Raw genomic sequence first — 15,397 nt, forward strand, 5'->3', positions numbered from 1 at the left:
TTTTAATGTCATTTTTTTAAAAGCTAATCGCAAACTAGGGAAAAAAAAAAGCTTTGAGACGCCTTTTTTAAACCCATGTCCGTTTCACTTGGAGACGACATAAGAAGCGCTGGAACGCAGAGCTCCCGGCTTTGAATTGCTCTGCTCTCAGGCGTTGGCTGTATCAGATCCCCTCGCTAAGGCCCCACTTCCCTGCACACTAGCTTGGTATGCAGGAGCTGCCGAGTCTGTTCCGTGCGCTTTATTTACGGAAACAGCAGGGTTGAGATTGATTGCGTTGTAAGACAGTGTGTGGATGAGGGAGGGTCACAGCACATGCTCAGTCCTGTCAGTCCGAGGGCGAAGTTTCTGCGTTCTGCGTGCAGGCTTAGGTCATAGCACAAGCTCAGTGAAAGCTCTCTGAGGTCTCTCAGACTGCATGTGCCTCCATTTTGAGTTGGTAGAGTGGAAAAGGCAGAGTTTTAGCTGTTAAGTAGAGGGTTCAGGAATACATCTAAACCCACAAGAGCCTGTCATAGTCATGGATGATCCATTCAGCCCCTGCAGGTAGGCTACATCACTCCGGCCTCCCCTAAACAATGATGATTTTTGCTGTTATTTGTGACTTCTGAAATGTTTATGAAATCATTTCATTACTATTGCATGTTCCTCAGAACCTCGTAATCGCCCAGCTTTGCCGTGCAGCTGTTCGTACGGCGCGTGAGGGCACTGAGCAGGAATCTGCTGCCGAAGGGGTGCATGCAGCGAAACGCTGGAAGCTGTCTGGGCTTATTTTATTCTTTTTTTTTTTCCCCTCGTGGTGCAGTTTTAATTTCAGTTGTGCTGTCTGCATGCCAACCTTACGGCAGGTCCGTAGGGAGCCGCGGAGGCACTCCGCAGGATGCGGTGTTGCCGAAGTGGCTATTCGGAAAATGTTTGGGCCTGCAACAGACTGTTTGGATGATGTCCCGGGGAGGGTCGTAGATCGGCAGCCATTGGTTGCTGGGAGGATGGGTGGTTCTCCTCCGGCTTGAGGGGCAGCGATGCTACTGATGCTTCCTCGAGTATCAAGAAAAAAAAGTAGCCTGCGTGGTTCTGCTTGCTTGTCAGTCGCATGCAAATAACGCTTATGCATCTAAAACGCAGCAATATTGTCTTACGCGTTGAGAAGCTTCTCACCTGACAGCTGCGTAAGCAATACCCACGTCGGTTTTATCAGCCTCGCAAAACACCGGAATTTTTAGACTGATCTGAATAAAATAGAGGACTTGGGCTCTACAGTTCTGTGTAATGATTGCGTGGTTGCAGCAGGCTTTGAGGTCCTTGTGGGACAGCCATCAGTGACTTGTCACTGCTAAATATAAATGGGTTTGAGAGGACTTGAGTGTGTTGAATGGGAGTAAACTTGATTCTGCAGCGTGTTCTCATTCGCGGTAGTGTTTGAACTTGCACAAAGCTGGGTGCTGTTCTGCTGTGGCCCTCTGCCTAGCCCACTGGCCTCCAGAACTGATCGCGGCGCCGAGGGGAAATAATTCAGTCAGGGTAACCTGTTGGCAAGTTACTGGAGCGTACTGAGTTTGAAGGTGACGGGATGGTTTGTGCTGCTCAGAGTGACACCTCTGGAACTTCATAGCAGAAGGTTGACTTTTAGCCTTGCACACAGTCATTCCCCTCTGCGGTGTGGGTGACTGGGGCTACCTTCCTTCTCTTGTCAACGCTGAGCAACGGAAGATGAGTAAGACTGCATAATTTTGCCCACGTTAGTGCCATGTCCGTCTCTATATGCTATCTGAAGTGTCATTCCCTTTTCCGTTTCCTTTTATACCTATAGAGCATAAAAAAATCAAGAACACCTATTTAGTGTGGGTCACTGGACATTTTTGCCACGGGCTGAAGCAAGGTCGTGCTAATGATTATAGAGCACAATTCCCTTGAACTTCAGTCTGGCTGAATCACCTCATAGTTGAAAGGGTTGTCTCCATAGGCCTTGGCTCTAGAAACATTCTTATTCCTCATAAAGGAGCTACTTGATTATGTATGGGAATATGATACTGCTCTGTAGGAATACAGGGAGGGATATGACACCTTGTGTCCTTAACATTTGTTTTAAATGTTGACTTCTAAGCAGAAGAGAATGCATTAAGGGATGGGGAGGGTACAAAGCAGTCTGCTTTGTGCTGTTTTTCAGTGGTAATTTGTGCATGCATTTAAAAAAGATTTGAAAAAAATGCCCCTTCTAAACTTAACATGAAAATTTGGTCATGCTTATTTTTAAAAACTCTAAGGTTACCTTACAACAGCACAGGTGGGGAAAAAAATGAAAACACCTCTAGGTTGTAACAAAATAAAATGTGATTGTCCAACAAAGTATTACATTTGTCAAAATAAACACTGCTGGAATAATATGCCACATAAGGCATTTTTCACTTAATCACTTCCACATGAGAACTTGTGGATGTAGTGTTGGTTGTATCGGCTCCCAGAACTCCCCCTGGAAGGATGCCTCTGGTGTCCGTGCTATGCTCGTGCAGAATTGGATGGTTCCTGCTCCTAGCAAATGTACGGATATTTTTATTCCCTGCAGCAGTACTCCTCTCACAGCAGACCTTCAGCAGTTTTGAGATCTCACTTTTTCTTTTCCATGTGCTTCAACACAAATGTCTTTCACCTGTATTGCCAGTTGTGGGGTCGGTCAGCCGCTATAGTGAAAGCAGTTCCTTGGGTTTGTGCATAGGTGTGCAAGACTGTTACACTTTGGTTTAGAAGAAGGAACAACACAAATAAAAAACCAACACCCCTCCTTCCCCCCCAAAACCAAACAAAAACCCCCCACCTCAACCCCCCCCCCCCCAACCCCTTGGTGGTAGTAGTAGAAGTAGGGTTGTCTGTAAGTTACCTGTGGTACTGGCAAGACATTTAGTGCGCTGAAAAGACCCTCTCTCCTTGATCAGACTGGCGTGTTCTTGTGCAGTTACTACTAATGGTGAAGTTTTAAGCTGGCGGGACACCCGAAAGATTCTCTCCAGTTCAGAGGCTGTTGATAGGTGGTCTGGTGAGTTACAGTTCCCCTCCAAACAACTGTTTGAAGTTACAACCATGTTACGGGAAGCGCTTGTATTTTGTCCTGTGGATGAAGAAATAGTGGCTGAGTACTTGATAGTTTGACTTCCCTTTGTTCTGGCTTCATTTTAGCTTTTTTCAAGACTTAAATCAGTAAGATTACCTCTTCTCCCTTCCTTCCAATTCTTTAGGCTGTAATTTGTTTTAATTAGAGCTTTGTATTTCCAGGTGTATAGCGGAACTGTGTGTATCTTCAAGCTTGTTTCATGCTTTGCATTCTTCACGCTTTAACACGTGCGGTTGCTTCTCCATGTATGTGCTGTTCAAGGAAGCTGAAGATTTGTGTTGTCGAGCGAGCTAAGAGACTGACCACCTAACCTTGATGAAGCTTTATGGAAAAAATTAACTGCTAGGTTGCTGCTTGGTTCCACTGTCCTGCATGTAAACTGTGATTGCGATACAGAAGCAGTGCTGATGTAGTATGTAGTTTGTTTTAATAGTGAGTATTTGCTTTGGGAGGTGCAAGGGTACTGCCTGGCCATTTTGGAAACTATACAGGATAAACGCGCTACAATTATTGTAATAAACACTCTCTACAACTACCTGAAAGGGGATAGTGGTGTAGGTCTCTTCTCCCAAGTGACAAGCGACAGGACAAGAGCAAATGGCCTCAAGTTGCGCCAGGGGAGGTTCAGGCTGGATATTAGGAAAAATGTCTTTACTGGGAGAGCGGTGAAGCACTGGAAGAGGCTGCCCAGGGAGGTGGTGGAGTCACCATTGCTGGAGGTGTTCAGGGAACGTGTGGCCGTGGCACTGCGGGACATGGTTTAGTGGGCATGGTGGGGTTGGGTTGGTGGTTGGACTTGATGATCTTACAGGTCTTTTCCAACCTTAGTGATTCTGTGATTCTGTGAACACTTAAAGCAATGTAATTCCACGTTGAATTCATTTACTATTTACTTATCAGTGTAAATGTTGCTAATTAATTTTTTTGAAGTTGTGATCAAAATACTGGTGTCTTCCTTATTTGAAGGTAAACAAATACTGGAAAACAAATATTAGAGACATGATCCATAAGATCCACAAGCGAAATATTACCCACACAGGTAATTCCTGTGTGGAGAGAAAGCTTGTTTCCTTGCAATAACTTGTGTTTCAGAGTGGCTGTATTATAGTCACTTCCATCCTACCCTTTGAGTAGGGGACAAGACGTCTAAGGACTGTATAGTCTTTTTTTCTAATATATAAACCTGATGAAAGATAATGTTATCTTGAAAAAGCTTTCCCTGCCTGACTCAAACTTCTGCAACCACTTCCTTCTCCAAACAGCAGCATGGGTGCAGAGCAGCGTCCTCCGCTTAAAGTTCTGACTCTGCAATCAGTCAGCAGGTTTGAGCTTGTGCTGAAGATACAAATGTTAGTACATGTTTATTCATTCCTGCTTTAGATTGAGCAGTCCCTAAAAACGTTCCCGTGTAAGTTCATTTGCCTGAAATACAGGTTTGATTTTTCACTCAGAAGATGAAGTTGCTTGTGCATTTTTTTTGTAACGCACTGTTACAACAGGTTCTAAACAAAACTTAAACTTACTAGAGGCTGACCATTAGCAAGAATATTTTCTGAGCATTAAGATACTTAGTCTAGAAAAGGGATTTTAAAATCTTGCCTAAAATAAGGTTTAGGGCTCAAGTGCAGGCTGGGCACATGAGATCGGGTAACTTGAAGTAAAATTTTCTTATGTAGAAAGTAATTGTTGGAAAAAGCTAACAAGCCATTGCTCAATCTGTAAATTGATACAGGTCTCCATATAATGAAAACAAAACAATATGATTAACTCATTGTCTTCAAGCAAGAATTGCTGTTCGCTGGGGGGTGGGGGCAATTCTGTCAGGCACCTAACTCATAGGTTTGTGGTGGTTGTGGGGTTTTTTTGGCTACAGGTTGAATGGCCTGAACCCGACGGTCCCTTTTGTATTTTGAACTGTGTAATGTAAGAACATAACACACATAAGAATGGTCTTCCTGGGTCAAACTGAGGATCCGTTTGGCTCAGTATCCCGTCTCCCAGCAGTGACCATAAGCAGATGCTTGGAGAAAGTAAGAATAGAGTGGTGATGTATGACAGAGGCTTATTGTGTTTGCAGGCGGTCTATTTTGCATCACTGTGGTGAAATCTTATGACTTCTTTAGTGCTGCAGAGGAGCAAATGTATGTAAAGCTCTTTTTTAATAGTTAAGTCTTTGCAAACAGAGCCTGCATAGCATGGGATGAGGGAGGAGCATGGCAAGGGAAGTTCGGAATTTTGTTTCGTGGATGCACAGAATAAAAAGAAACAGAATGTCCTACCAAATGGATCTCTTGAATGTAATGCCAGTCCTTTTCAGGCCCTGATAAACTATTTTTTTAGCCAGCTGAAGTTGGAGTGGAGGAATTTTGTTCGCTCTGGTTTTGTCCCTCTAGCGATGGAACAAAATGATCCTTGCCAGATGTTCTTAGAACTGCCTCTGAAGAGCTGCTTTTTTTTCATCTTGCATATTGGACCATTTACATAAAAGGATTTTTAAAAAAACCTTTTCTTGAGACTTTCTCTTTCCTTACTACAGATTTATATTAATTTTACAGAAATCACAAATATCTAGGAGTTGCCTTACTGTATCACGCTTTCCATTTATGTAACTGATTATCTTGCCAATAATAGTGACTGCTTGGCTGCATCAATGTTAAAGTGTATGACTGCAATTTATAATCTATTCTGCTTATAATATCTATATCTAATCTGATTTTGGTTTTATTTAGTGAGCCATTGATTTTTCTTACCAGGCTTCGTAAATAAATCCAAATCTCATAAGATTAATTGTTTAGGGCTGTTGCTTGTTATTGCATATTCAAAAGAAAAAATCAAGCCCCTCCATATCCTAGCTTTAAGCTGTGTCTCTCCTCTTTTAATTTTTCATCATATAAAAGTAATGACCTCTTCCAACTGTTTTTGCGCACTTCCTTAGCTGACAGCCTGTCCTCACGCTGGCGGTTGAATGCATAGCAGTCCCTGGTCTGGTACCTCTTCGGGTCTCAAGGTGAGAGCCCCGTCCCCTTCTACAGGCTGTATTCCAGGATGCTCAGAGCTACTTGGATTGAGAGTGCTTCGAGTTTAATTGTTGAAACTTCTTTTGCACTGTGAAGTTTTCCTCAGTGATATGTATATGTTGCAGTAGACAGTGGTTTTTAGCAAGGTTGGTTTTGAAAACCCTTTCTGGAGAGCTCTGAACAGAATCAGAAAGGCTGTTTGACGGGTGGTCTGTGGCTGAGCCATTTGGCCAGTTAAAAAACCTTTTTCTGTTGAAGCATCCCTCTAGTTTCATTACAGATTATCTCAATATGCAGAATCAGGAATGATTGTGCCGAGTGGTTCAACAGGTAGCACAAAATGCTGTCCTATATGTGATGGTTGGGTCGTGGTGTTTTGGGGTTTTTTGGTTTTGTTTTTTTTTTTTAACTTAATGATAGCATTAAGTTATTTTCATGTTTTCGGAGCTGTTGCTGGCTAGTAGCAGATGGTTCAGAAAGCCGGTGGAAGTGCAGTACCTGGTGGAGAGCATTGAGTGCGTGGTGACCACAGCAGGAGGAAATGAAACCGTGTCTGTTGCTGGGTGAAATGAGCTGGTGAAGAGCACAGTTGGTTCAATGCGATACTGCAGTCGTGCCACCTCCCTCACCCCCTGTCTCAGGCGTGTAAGTCAGTATGAAAAATGTGCAGTTACTGCGTAGCATGTTTCTTGCTGAACTTCGGTAGTGAAAAGGAAAACATGAAAGAAGCAGTGTCACAATTTCTGAGATTCCACCTTGTGCAGGCGATCCCTGACCTTGAAGGTCCACCTTGTGTGCGCAGCGTGTGTAGTTTCTTTCAGAAGCCTGGCTTCCTAGCAAAGATCTTCACTAAATGTGCTGGCTAAAGAACTGACTTGGATTCATCTGAAGGATAGGGCAAAGATAGGGCAGTGCGGAGAAGTGCTCTGCAGAAATCTGCAAATGCCTTTTGCCGTTGCCTCCAAATTCTGGAGAGTTTCGCTGCGAGTTTCCAGCCTTGAATCCCGTGTGGCTCTGGCAATACCGTAATAGCAGTTGGTGTTGTAAGTCCTGAACCCGAGTTGTCCTCAGAGCTGACCTGGTGTGCTTCGCTGCAGCTCAGACCCTGTCTGGTGGCAGTTCGTTTGTTGCCATGTTTCAGTCCTTCATGGCATTGCAGTGCTGCGTTATTTGCGTGGACAAAGGCTACCAGTCGTGCCAGCTTTTGCGGGCGGTATAGACGAGAAGGTAGGTGATAAACAGAGAGGGTTAAACTCGTTTCTGTATTGGCAGTGGTGCAGGAACTGGTGTTGCCGGCCTGCCTCCCTCTCTTGCCTTCTTTCTCAGGCTGATAAATTAAAGCTCTGCACCGCCCTGCGCTCTCTCCTGTTCCGTTCTCCTCCTCACCTCCGAACTGTTTTCTCTCAGTGGTGCTGCTTTTGGCCTTGAACCTCCAACCTCCCCTGTTGCTTTCGAATTGAAAGGCCAAAGCTTTATTGAACTGAACATCCTCTCTCTTCTCTCCAAACCGTTCGGAACAAGCCTGTCTCGGATTAGAGCGTGCTTATTTTGCCCTGCTCTGCTAGAGAAGCTTCTTGCCTTTTTGATATTCAGTCGCAGGCTTCCATCTCCTTTCTGACCAGCCCCTGTTTACTTTGCAGAATACAACGTTGTCATGGCAACAGGTTACTTTTCAAAGGGAACATCTTGTCATTATATTTAATCCACTGCAGCTGAAGAGGACTGAAATATTAAGTTGTTGTTGCTATGGATACTGCTTTGTTACATCAGTTTCTTTTGTGTCAGATTTCATATACAGTGTTGGGTCCTCGTTTTTTCTTCCCCATAGAATAAACACTGAGTGCCATTCCTTTATTATTGTAATTGCTCTCCACCAATATAATTTAGTTTAAAAATCTCCAGCGCGTTTTAGTTTCCATAGCAAGAATTTTCTTTCCACTTGCAAACCCATTCCTGGGGTCCTGGAAACAGTAAAAATTATTTAACAGATTGTGTGCCCTTGCAGAGCAATCAGCTTTGCGCCCTTTTAAGAAAAAAAAAGTGTGATGTCGTGCAGTCTGAAAGAGCTTCGTGCCCGGCAGCTGAGCTCAGTCCGGTCTGTCCCCTTTGGGGCAGGGGGGGGAGTACCTGTAGGGTGTGACTATAATCAGGAAACAGTCAATGGGTGATGAAAAGGCACACAGAAATATTTCTCTCTTCGCTTCATTTTCATCTGAGGAATCGTGGTTGGGTAGCCCCGTTATGTTTCCCCAACTAACTCATGAGTAGTTAGGAGAAGTCCCATCCAAAACTTTGCTTTTATCTTTGCGGTTACTTATAGGATGCTCCAGCGTCCTGTAATCACTCTTGATTCTTAAATGTTTTGTTTCTCATATTCGGTGTCATGCAGCTGAAGAAACTGGGAGTTGGGGGATATTTGGAGTGCTGTGTTTTTTTCTATCTAAACAGAAAATAGCTTAATTTTCTGTTTAAGTACACGCGTGGCCTTTGGCTGGTGTGAAGTATTGTAGCTGGCAGAAGCTGCATTGACGTGTTTTAAGTGTGACTTGCAGTGCCTAGCAGAGATGTGCCTGGCTTTAAAATGAATTCTGGGAATAAAGCAAGAGCATCAGCATTTTCTATTGTCGGTTTCCCCTTCATTCCTCATAGGGAAAAATTCTCACACCTTGTAGCTGAAAAAATGTACCCTAGTATTTAAGTTACAACTTTGTTGGAAATACAGAATTGATTTTCTAGTTCAGTCATTTCTTTGCATAACCTGAAAACAAGAGGACAGTGTCAGATTGTGTCTTGCAAAAATATGCATTGGAGAAAAACATTTTGACATGTTCTTGTTCTTTTCAGGGGCCTTTTGGCACATATTTTAGCGTGGATTGGCTTACCAGGAAGGTAGCGTTGCGTAGACATCACGACATAAGATTGAGTGGTTATTCCAGTCTGAGAGGTTCTCCTGTCGTGTTGTCTTGGAGAAGGTCCGTTCAGGTCCACTGCTGTAGTTTACCCTCTTGTGCACCAATGAATAACATTTCAGAATGGTCAGTAAGGTGGAGTTTAACTTAATACACATATGGAATGTACTTTGAAATGTTGAGGGGAAAATGAGGTATGCAAATGATGATGTCAAAAAACCCTCCAGTAACCTTTTCAACTTCAAAGGGTATTTAATGGTTTGGGCTATCCATTGTTACTTTTGCTCAGAGCTAGCAGTTTACGGTTGTAATCTTAATTTTTCAAGTTTAACGGAAACTCTTTCTCAGTCATTGCTTGCGATCCCTGGAACGCAGCAGGGTGGATAAGAAATCCTGCAGGGCGGCAGCTTACTTGTAAAAATGCTGTTGTTATTCCTGTAACAGTAAATTGCGAGATTGAAGTTTGTTGTTTCCAGATTGAAGATGGTGATCTGTTAGGTTTATGAGTGTGCTCTTCCTTGCCAGTGTGTTGAGACTGACTTAAATGTCTTGCAGTTATTGAAGTGTTACATTCAAAAGTTTGTCTTATACCAGCTCTGAATTTTGTCATCCTTTTAATGTAATATGCAGAATATAAATAAAAGATGTCTGTTTAAGTACGAACAACTTCCAGGAGAAGCAGAATGTTGATCTTAAGGATATTGAATTTCCTTGGATTTGGTTGTGTTCTTTAATGCTATTTTACAGGAGTCTTGGAGGGTCATTTAAGTTTTCCAACTGTAGCTGTGTTCAGTATCGCAAATACCAATGTTGCGGCACAGGTGCCTTTATAGACTGTAGTGATCTGGCTCGTGACAAGAGCTGGGTACGTGAGGTTACAGCAGAGAGGTCCCGTGGATTCAACTCTAGTCCTTGAGAAATTGCTGTTTCCAGCAAATAGTTTCGTTCGTGTGCCTTCTTGTTGCTTATATTGTAATATATTGAATAAAGAAAAAGGGTCTAAGGGCACTCTCCAGTGATAAAATTTTATTTACTCTGTTAGTGTGTTCGAAGTTTAGGAAAAAACTGAACTCTGTCATGTCAGATGTGTGTTATTCTGCTTTATAGTGGCATACCTTTAACTTCCATTGTTGCCAGGGTAATTCTACTGCAGCATGAAAAAACAGTTTCTTCCAGCGTACAACGTGATGTTTCAGTAACTCCAGCCAATGGTGTGAGCGGCACAGAGCCTTTCAGAGTATAATTCTCACTACGCAGAGGACGGTTCATTTGGAACCTGAAGTTTTTTATAAAAATACCTTTTCAAAATCATGGGAAAACATGAGGGCCAAGTGTATTATGTAGAAGGGAAGCCCTTTTTGGATGAATTGGATTATATTCACTTCTACAAATGTTACAAGGCATGTTTTTATTGCTTTTTAGATTTTCCATGCTCCTGTGTCATGCTATCTGATGTGATTTTAGCAAATGAATTAACAGAAGCGATAATAATTTTAAATTCTTAAAACAAGAGCTAGATAATTTTGCATGTGAGATCCAAAGTAACTTGAATGGTTTTCCATGAGCTCTGCCTGGAAAAAGAGGAATTCGTTTTGCCGATTCTGGTAATGCAAGGCTCTGTTCTTCAGAGATTAATAACCCAAATATTTCTATTTAAGATATTTTTCTCTTTCAAAATGAAAATGATCACAAAGATGTTTATGAGGAGCGTGGTGTTTCCTACGTATTAATCTGTAGCATAGTGCTTAGCATGTTGTCTGCATTATTTTAAGTTTATTTTAAGTCGGATGCTTGTTGGAAGGTGATTCTCTGCACAGCAGGCTTTTGTCTTGGCTGGCTAACACACAGAGCAGTTCAGAGCTGTAGAGTACTGTAGAGGCTTTTAAAGTATCTCGGTTAGAAGTCAGTGCTACTTCTGTATTGCATGAAATCTGAACACCAAAAAGAAGGAAGACGTGTGTCCTGTTATCGGCTGCCCAATGCTTTCTTGCTACCATGAGGACAGATCACATTGATCCTCTCCGTGACTTCAGCTGCTTGACTAGAAGTTCCACACTTGCCCTCTTGGTTTTTGCCATTTGCACTGTGGCCTGTAATACACCCGAGTATATCCTTTCTTGTTTTCTTAATAACGCATTATTTTTGCTTCTCTCCACAACAAAAAATACCGACTATGATCCTGAATTTCAGTAATTGTAACTCTTTCTCGTTACTGTTTTTTTTCTGTGTATATTAGGAGGCTAAACAGTACCCAAGGTGAAATCAGAGTTGGACCCAGCCATCAGGTAAGGGATTCTGTTTGTTTTCTGATATCCCGAGGGCATGCTTTTGCCACTTGATCTGTTCAGAGGACACTTATTTAAAATTATATGCATTCAAATACAATGAGTTTTTTAGATTCGTCATGAGTTCTTTAGAATTCCTTAGCTCAGTTAATGAGATTTTTCTGTGTCAAATGTTGATATGTTAATGATATTTCCTAGCAGGAGTGCTATTGGGTTAATTCTAGAATAAGGTTTGAAGGAATATGAATAACTACTGGAAATGAAGTTAAAATCTTAGCTATTATTGGGCGCATTCTGGAGTTTAAAGATGAATGCATTCTCATCTGGCTTTCACCCAGCAATGTGTTTAATAAAGTATAAAAAATTAATTTGGTGGTGTTTTCCAGTTATATTGAAAGTAGATCTTTTAATTTTAATTTGCGAAGTAGAATTGTCAAGTTGATACTATGTTGCCTGTAACAGTTAGTCCTTTTCATGAATCTATGTGTTTTAAACAAAATGGAGTTCTACTGGAAGACAGCAGTTTTCCAAGAACATTACAAAATTAGAAGGATGGGGGAACTTTAAACCTGAGAAAGGTTTCTTTCCTGTACAGCAACTGTGTTGAGAGATACATATATATTTATGTATGTATTCATCTTTTAACACAGGGTACAGCGCTTTTAACCATGTCTGCTAATGTAGCTGTCATTAATGTAGAATTCACGGTAAACCTGCTCTGCCTTTTATGTGTGTCTCCGAGCGTGCTCTGTCTGGTGTACGGTAAATGATACCTTCAAAACAAGTTTTCATATCAAATTGTCACCTACTATTTTGGCAGGTATTAGTCACCTGTGCTGTAAGGTGTAATTACCAGATGCATTTATGGATGGGAAAAAAGTAGGAAGAAGGTCCACTGATTTAGAATACTGTTAATTTTTGCTTGCTTAATGTTTTAAACTTCCATTGTTCTTTCACTCATTTGCTGCGCCATCTATGTTTCTGACAAATGTCATCGCGAAGAGGATATATTCTCATCCTGTTAATTAGTATAAGGTATAATCTTAAGATACACGAATGGTTGATTGTAGGCTGAGGTAGGAAGTCGGATTGAAGATGATATTTGCTGCTTTCCGTTCTGTAGTCTGATTCATCCTGTGGAAAGTGTAAAAGTAGTCTTCTCTACACGCTGGGCTTTGTTAACTCGGAATGTATACGCTTTCCTCCACCCACCTTACTGCTTGTATCATAATAGCAAGCAGGGACACAAGTGAAGACAAACGTTTTGTAGAATTGCAGTTGTTCTCAAAAATCACATGCGTAAGAGGAGGAGGAGAGTGGGACTCTACTAAATTTTCTCCTATGAAAACTTTTGGCTAACAAATTCATGACCAGAGGTGTTCAAGAGGAGGTTGCTCTTGGGAGTAACTCTAGTAATTAAGCATGTTCCTAGGGTATGTGAGGATGAACATTAATTTGTGAAGGCACCCTGGTTGCTAGAATGCACAGCTCTCATAGAAATCTCATCTTGGTATAATGCTTGCTTATCCTTTTCCAGAAGAGAAGTTCAATGACATATCCATTTTCCCAGGGAAGAAGTAAAATAAAGTACAGATTAAAGAGCAGAACATGAAAGACATCTGAACCTGTGACTTGTAATTACTGGTTACGTATAAATGTTGCCTCTCAAATATGTTTAGCGTCGTAAGTATAGGAGGTAATTACAGGGCTTAAAAGCTGTTTCTGAAGAGGCTCTCAGCTATCTCATCCCATAGCAGGAGATGACTAAAGATGCTAATTGGGTCTCTGGATACAGTGTAATACTCACTTAGTGGCAGAGTTCATTTCGCTGAGCTATCTCACTTGCAGGAAATTTCTTTGTTTCTTTTCAGAGTTTTAATGATTTACTGAGGACTTAATTTTAAACGTAGTGTCAAATGTGTAGGGCTTTTTACTGATTTTAAAATGGTACACATATGGTAGCTACATTCTTGCCTTCTTTCGTATTAGTACATTACATGAGTATGTTTTAGCCTGGCAGGCAGGAGTTGCAACAGCATCTTTTTGACAAATGAAAACTGCCTCTTTGAGGGTCGGTTGTCCCGCGGTGTTTGACTTCTATACAGCGGAGAATTACGTATGCAGTGCAAAAGCTGTGGTGTTTCTGCAGATAGGCTTGCACTTGGTCTGTGTACAGAAGGGCTTCACTGGTGGTGGGCTGAGAGGTGGTGTTAACCCCGCATAATTGTCAGGAAATGAACTGCCCTTCTACAAGAGGGAATGCTGAATAAAGTGAATAGATTGGGGCTTGATCACCCAGTTTTCTCAGACTTCTGAAACTTGGATCAAATAGCTTCAGCACCTGTTGTCTGAATATCTTCCGTCTATGAGATCATATTATTCCAGAGAATTTACAAACTCTGTTATTAATAACACTTGTGCATCCTCCTAACGTTGGTAACAACTGTAATGTCTGTATGAACTCTTCTTTTCTTTTTCCTAGGCTAAGCTTCCTGATCTGCAGCCATTTCCTTCCCCAGATGGTGACACAGTGACACAGCACGAAGAACTTGTGTGGATGCCAGGAGTCAATGATTGTGACTTACTTATGTACCTTAGGGCAGCAAGGTAATGTCAGCCGAGATACTACTGATGTCTTCAGAATGCTGTAGTGGAGATGTGGACTGCCGTGTATGTGCAGTTGGCTACGGTCCCTCCTTTCTATTCTGTTTTGGTGTAGCACGGATGTCAACTGGATAAGCTGAAATGCGTAGTTCGAGACAAGAACGCTCTGACTTGGTGTTGGGCCAACGCAGAATCTTTCCGTTGGCTGTGGCTTATGGATTTAAAATACAAAGCCAGCAGTATGTGCTAGCACGATGGAAAGAGTGTTGGGATGTCTACCATGTAACAAGGGAAGTAACTGCTCTGAGTGGAATAGCCGTGATTACACAGGATTCCTTCGGAGACTAAATGTTTTTTGAATGAGCTCTAGTTTGCATTTCAGTTTCATACAGATCTCTAGTATGCCTGGTAGATTAATCAGATGCACTGGTGGGCCTCATAATAATTCAGAGTATGAATAAATTACTTGTAGTTTGTAAGAATTCAGAGATGTGGGGAATGTGCAATTTAAGTCAGTTTTCTAACACAATGAAGCTAAGATTATAACAAAAGGTTTGCTGTCTCTGGTAAGACTCTGTCCTCATGTGCAGAGGTTATATCTTCCATAATCCTGATCAGGCTTTGGTACTGCTGCAGTGCAGATTTTTAATTGATGAAATCCACTTAGATTGGATTTTAATTTTGAATTAATTATTCCATATGCTGAGGTGACTCGGGTTTGCATAACAAATAGCAGTGTTTGCGGTGCCTCATTTTACTTGTTTCCACGGTATCGCAAGGCCCTGAAACTTGTGATTTAAGATGTAGATATAGTATTTGTCTATTGCATGATGTGTACATCAAACAGTAGCTGAAGAATTTAAACTTTTTTCCCCTCAAACAATAAAGGAGCATGGCAGCTTTTGCAGGCATGTGTGATGGAGGATCCACAGAAGATGGTTGTGTTGCAGCCTCCCGTGACGACACTACACTTAACGCACTCAATACAGTAAGTATATAGAACTACGGTATGGAAGAACAGTCTTTCCATTTATTTCTGGACTACTTAAAGCATGTGGTGCCTAAAATACTTAGCAGGTAAAACAGATTTTGGGATTGCAGTATGAATATGGTAGTAGCCTAAGTTATCATAACTTCCTTTCAAATACCAACTAGTTTTTGAAAATCTAACTTACAGAACTTCAGTGATAAACTTTTGGGAGGTGCCTTTGAGATGACAGCTGGTGGATGTTCTGTATGGGAAGCTGCTCAGGTCAGGTACACCAGCTGGAGTTGTTACTTACTCAGCTGACACCTGACCTGGCTCTTGGTCCTTTCATTCAGTCCAGCTAGCTTCTAGCTGTAGGAAAACAACAGTTATTTCCTAGAAGGAAAATTCATAATGCCATCAGATGTACAGTGTCATGTATGTGGTAATGACTGTCTGGACTTTATCCCACCCATGATCCAGTTTTCATTATCATTTATATTTGTATG

The 15,397-nt window shown here is 41.7% G+C and overlaps 1 protein-coding gene across 2 annotated transcripts in view; it reads left to right on the top strand.

The window, feature by feature from the left end:
• RERE (arginine-glutamic acid dipeptide repeats) overlaps positions 1-15,397 on the top strand; it is a 178,106-nt gene that overhangs the window by 64,653 nt on the left and 98,056 nt on the right. For both annotated transcript variants that reach the window (XM_059829833.1, XM_059829834.1), the window contains exons 6-8: positions 11,269-11,317; positions 13,800-13,924; positions 14,810-14,909. In XM_059829833.1, coding sequence (XP_059685816.1) covers positions 11,269-11,317; positions 13,800-13,924; positions 14,810-14,909 — 274 coding nt within the window. The remainder of the gene's footprint in view (positions 1-11,268; positions 11,318-13,799; positions 13,925-14,809; positions 14,910-15,397) is intronic.

This window comes from Gavia stellata, chromosome 27 (genome assembly GCF_030936135.1).
Source record: "Gavia stellata isolate bGavSte3 chromosome 27, bGavSte3.hap2, whole genome shotgun sequence".
Classification (NCBI taxonomy): Eukaryota; Metazoa; Chordata; class Aves; order Gaviiformes; family Gaviidae; genus Gavia; species Gavia stellata.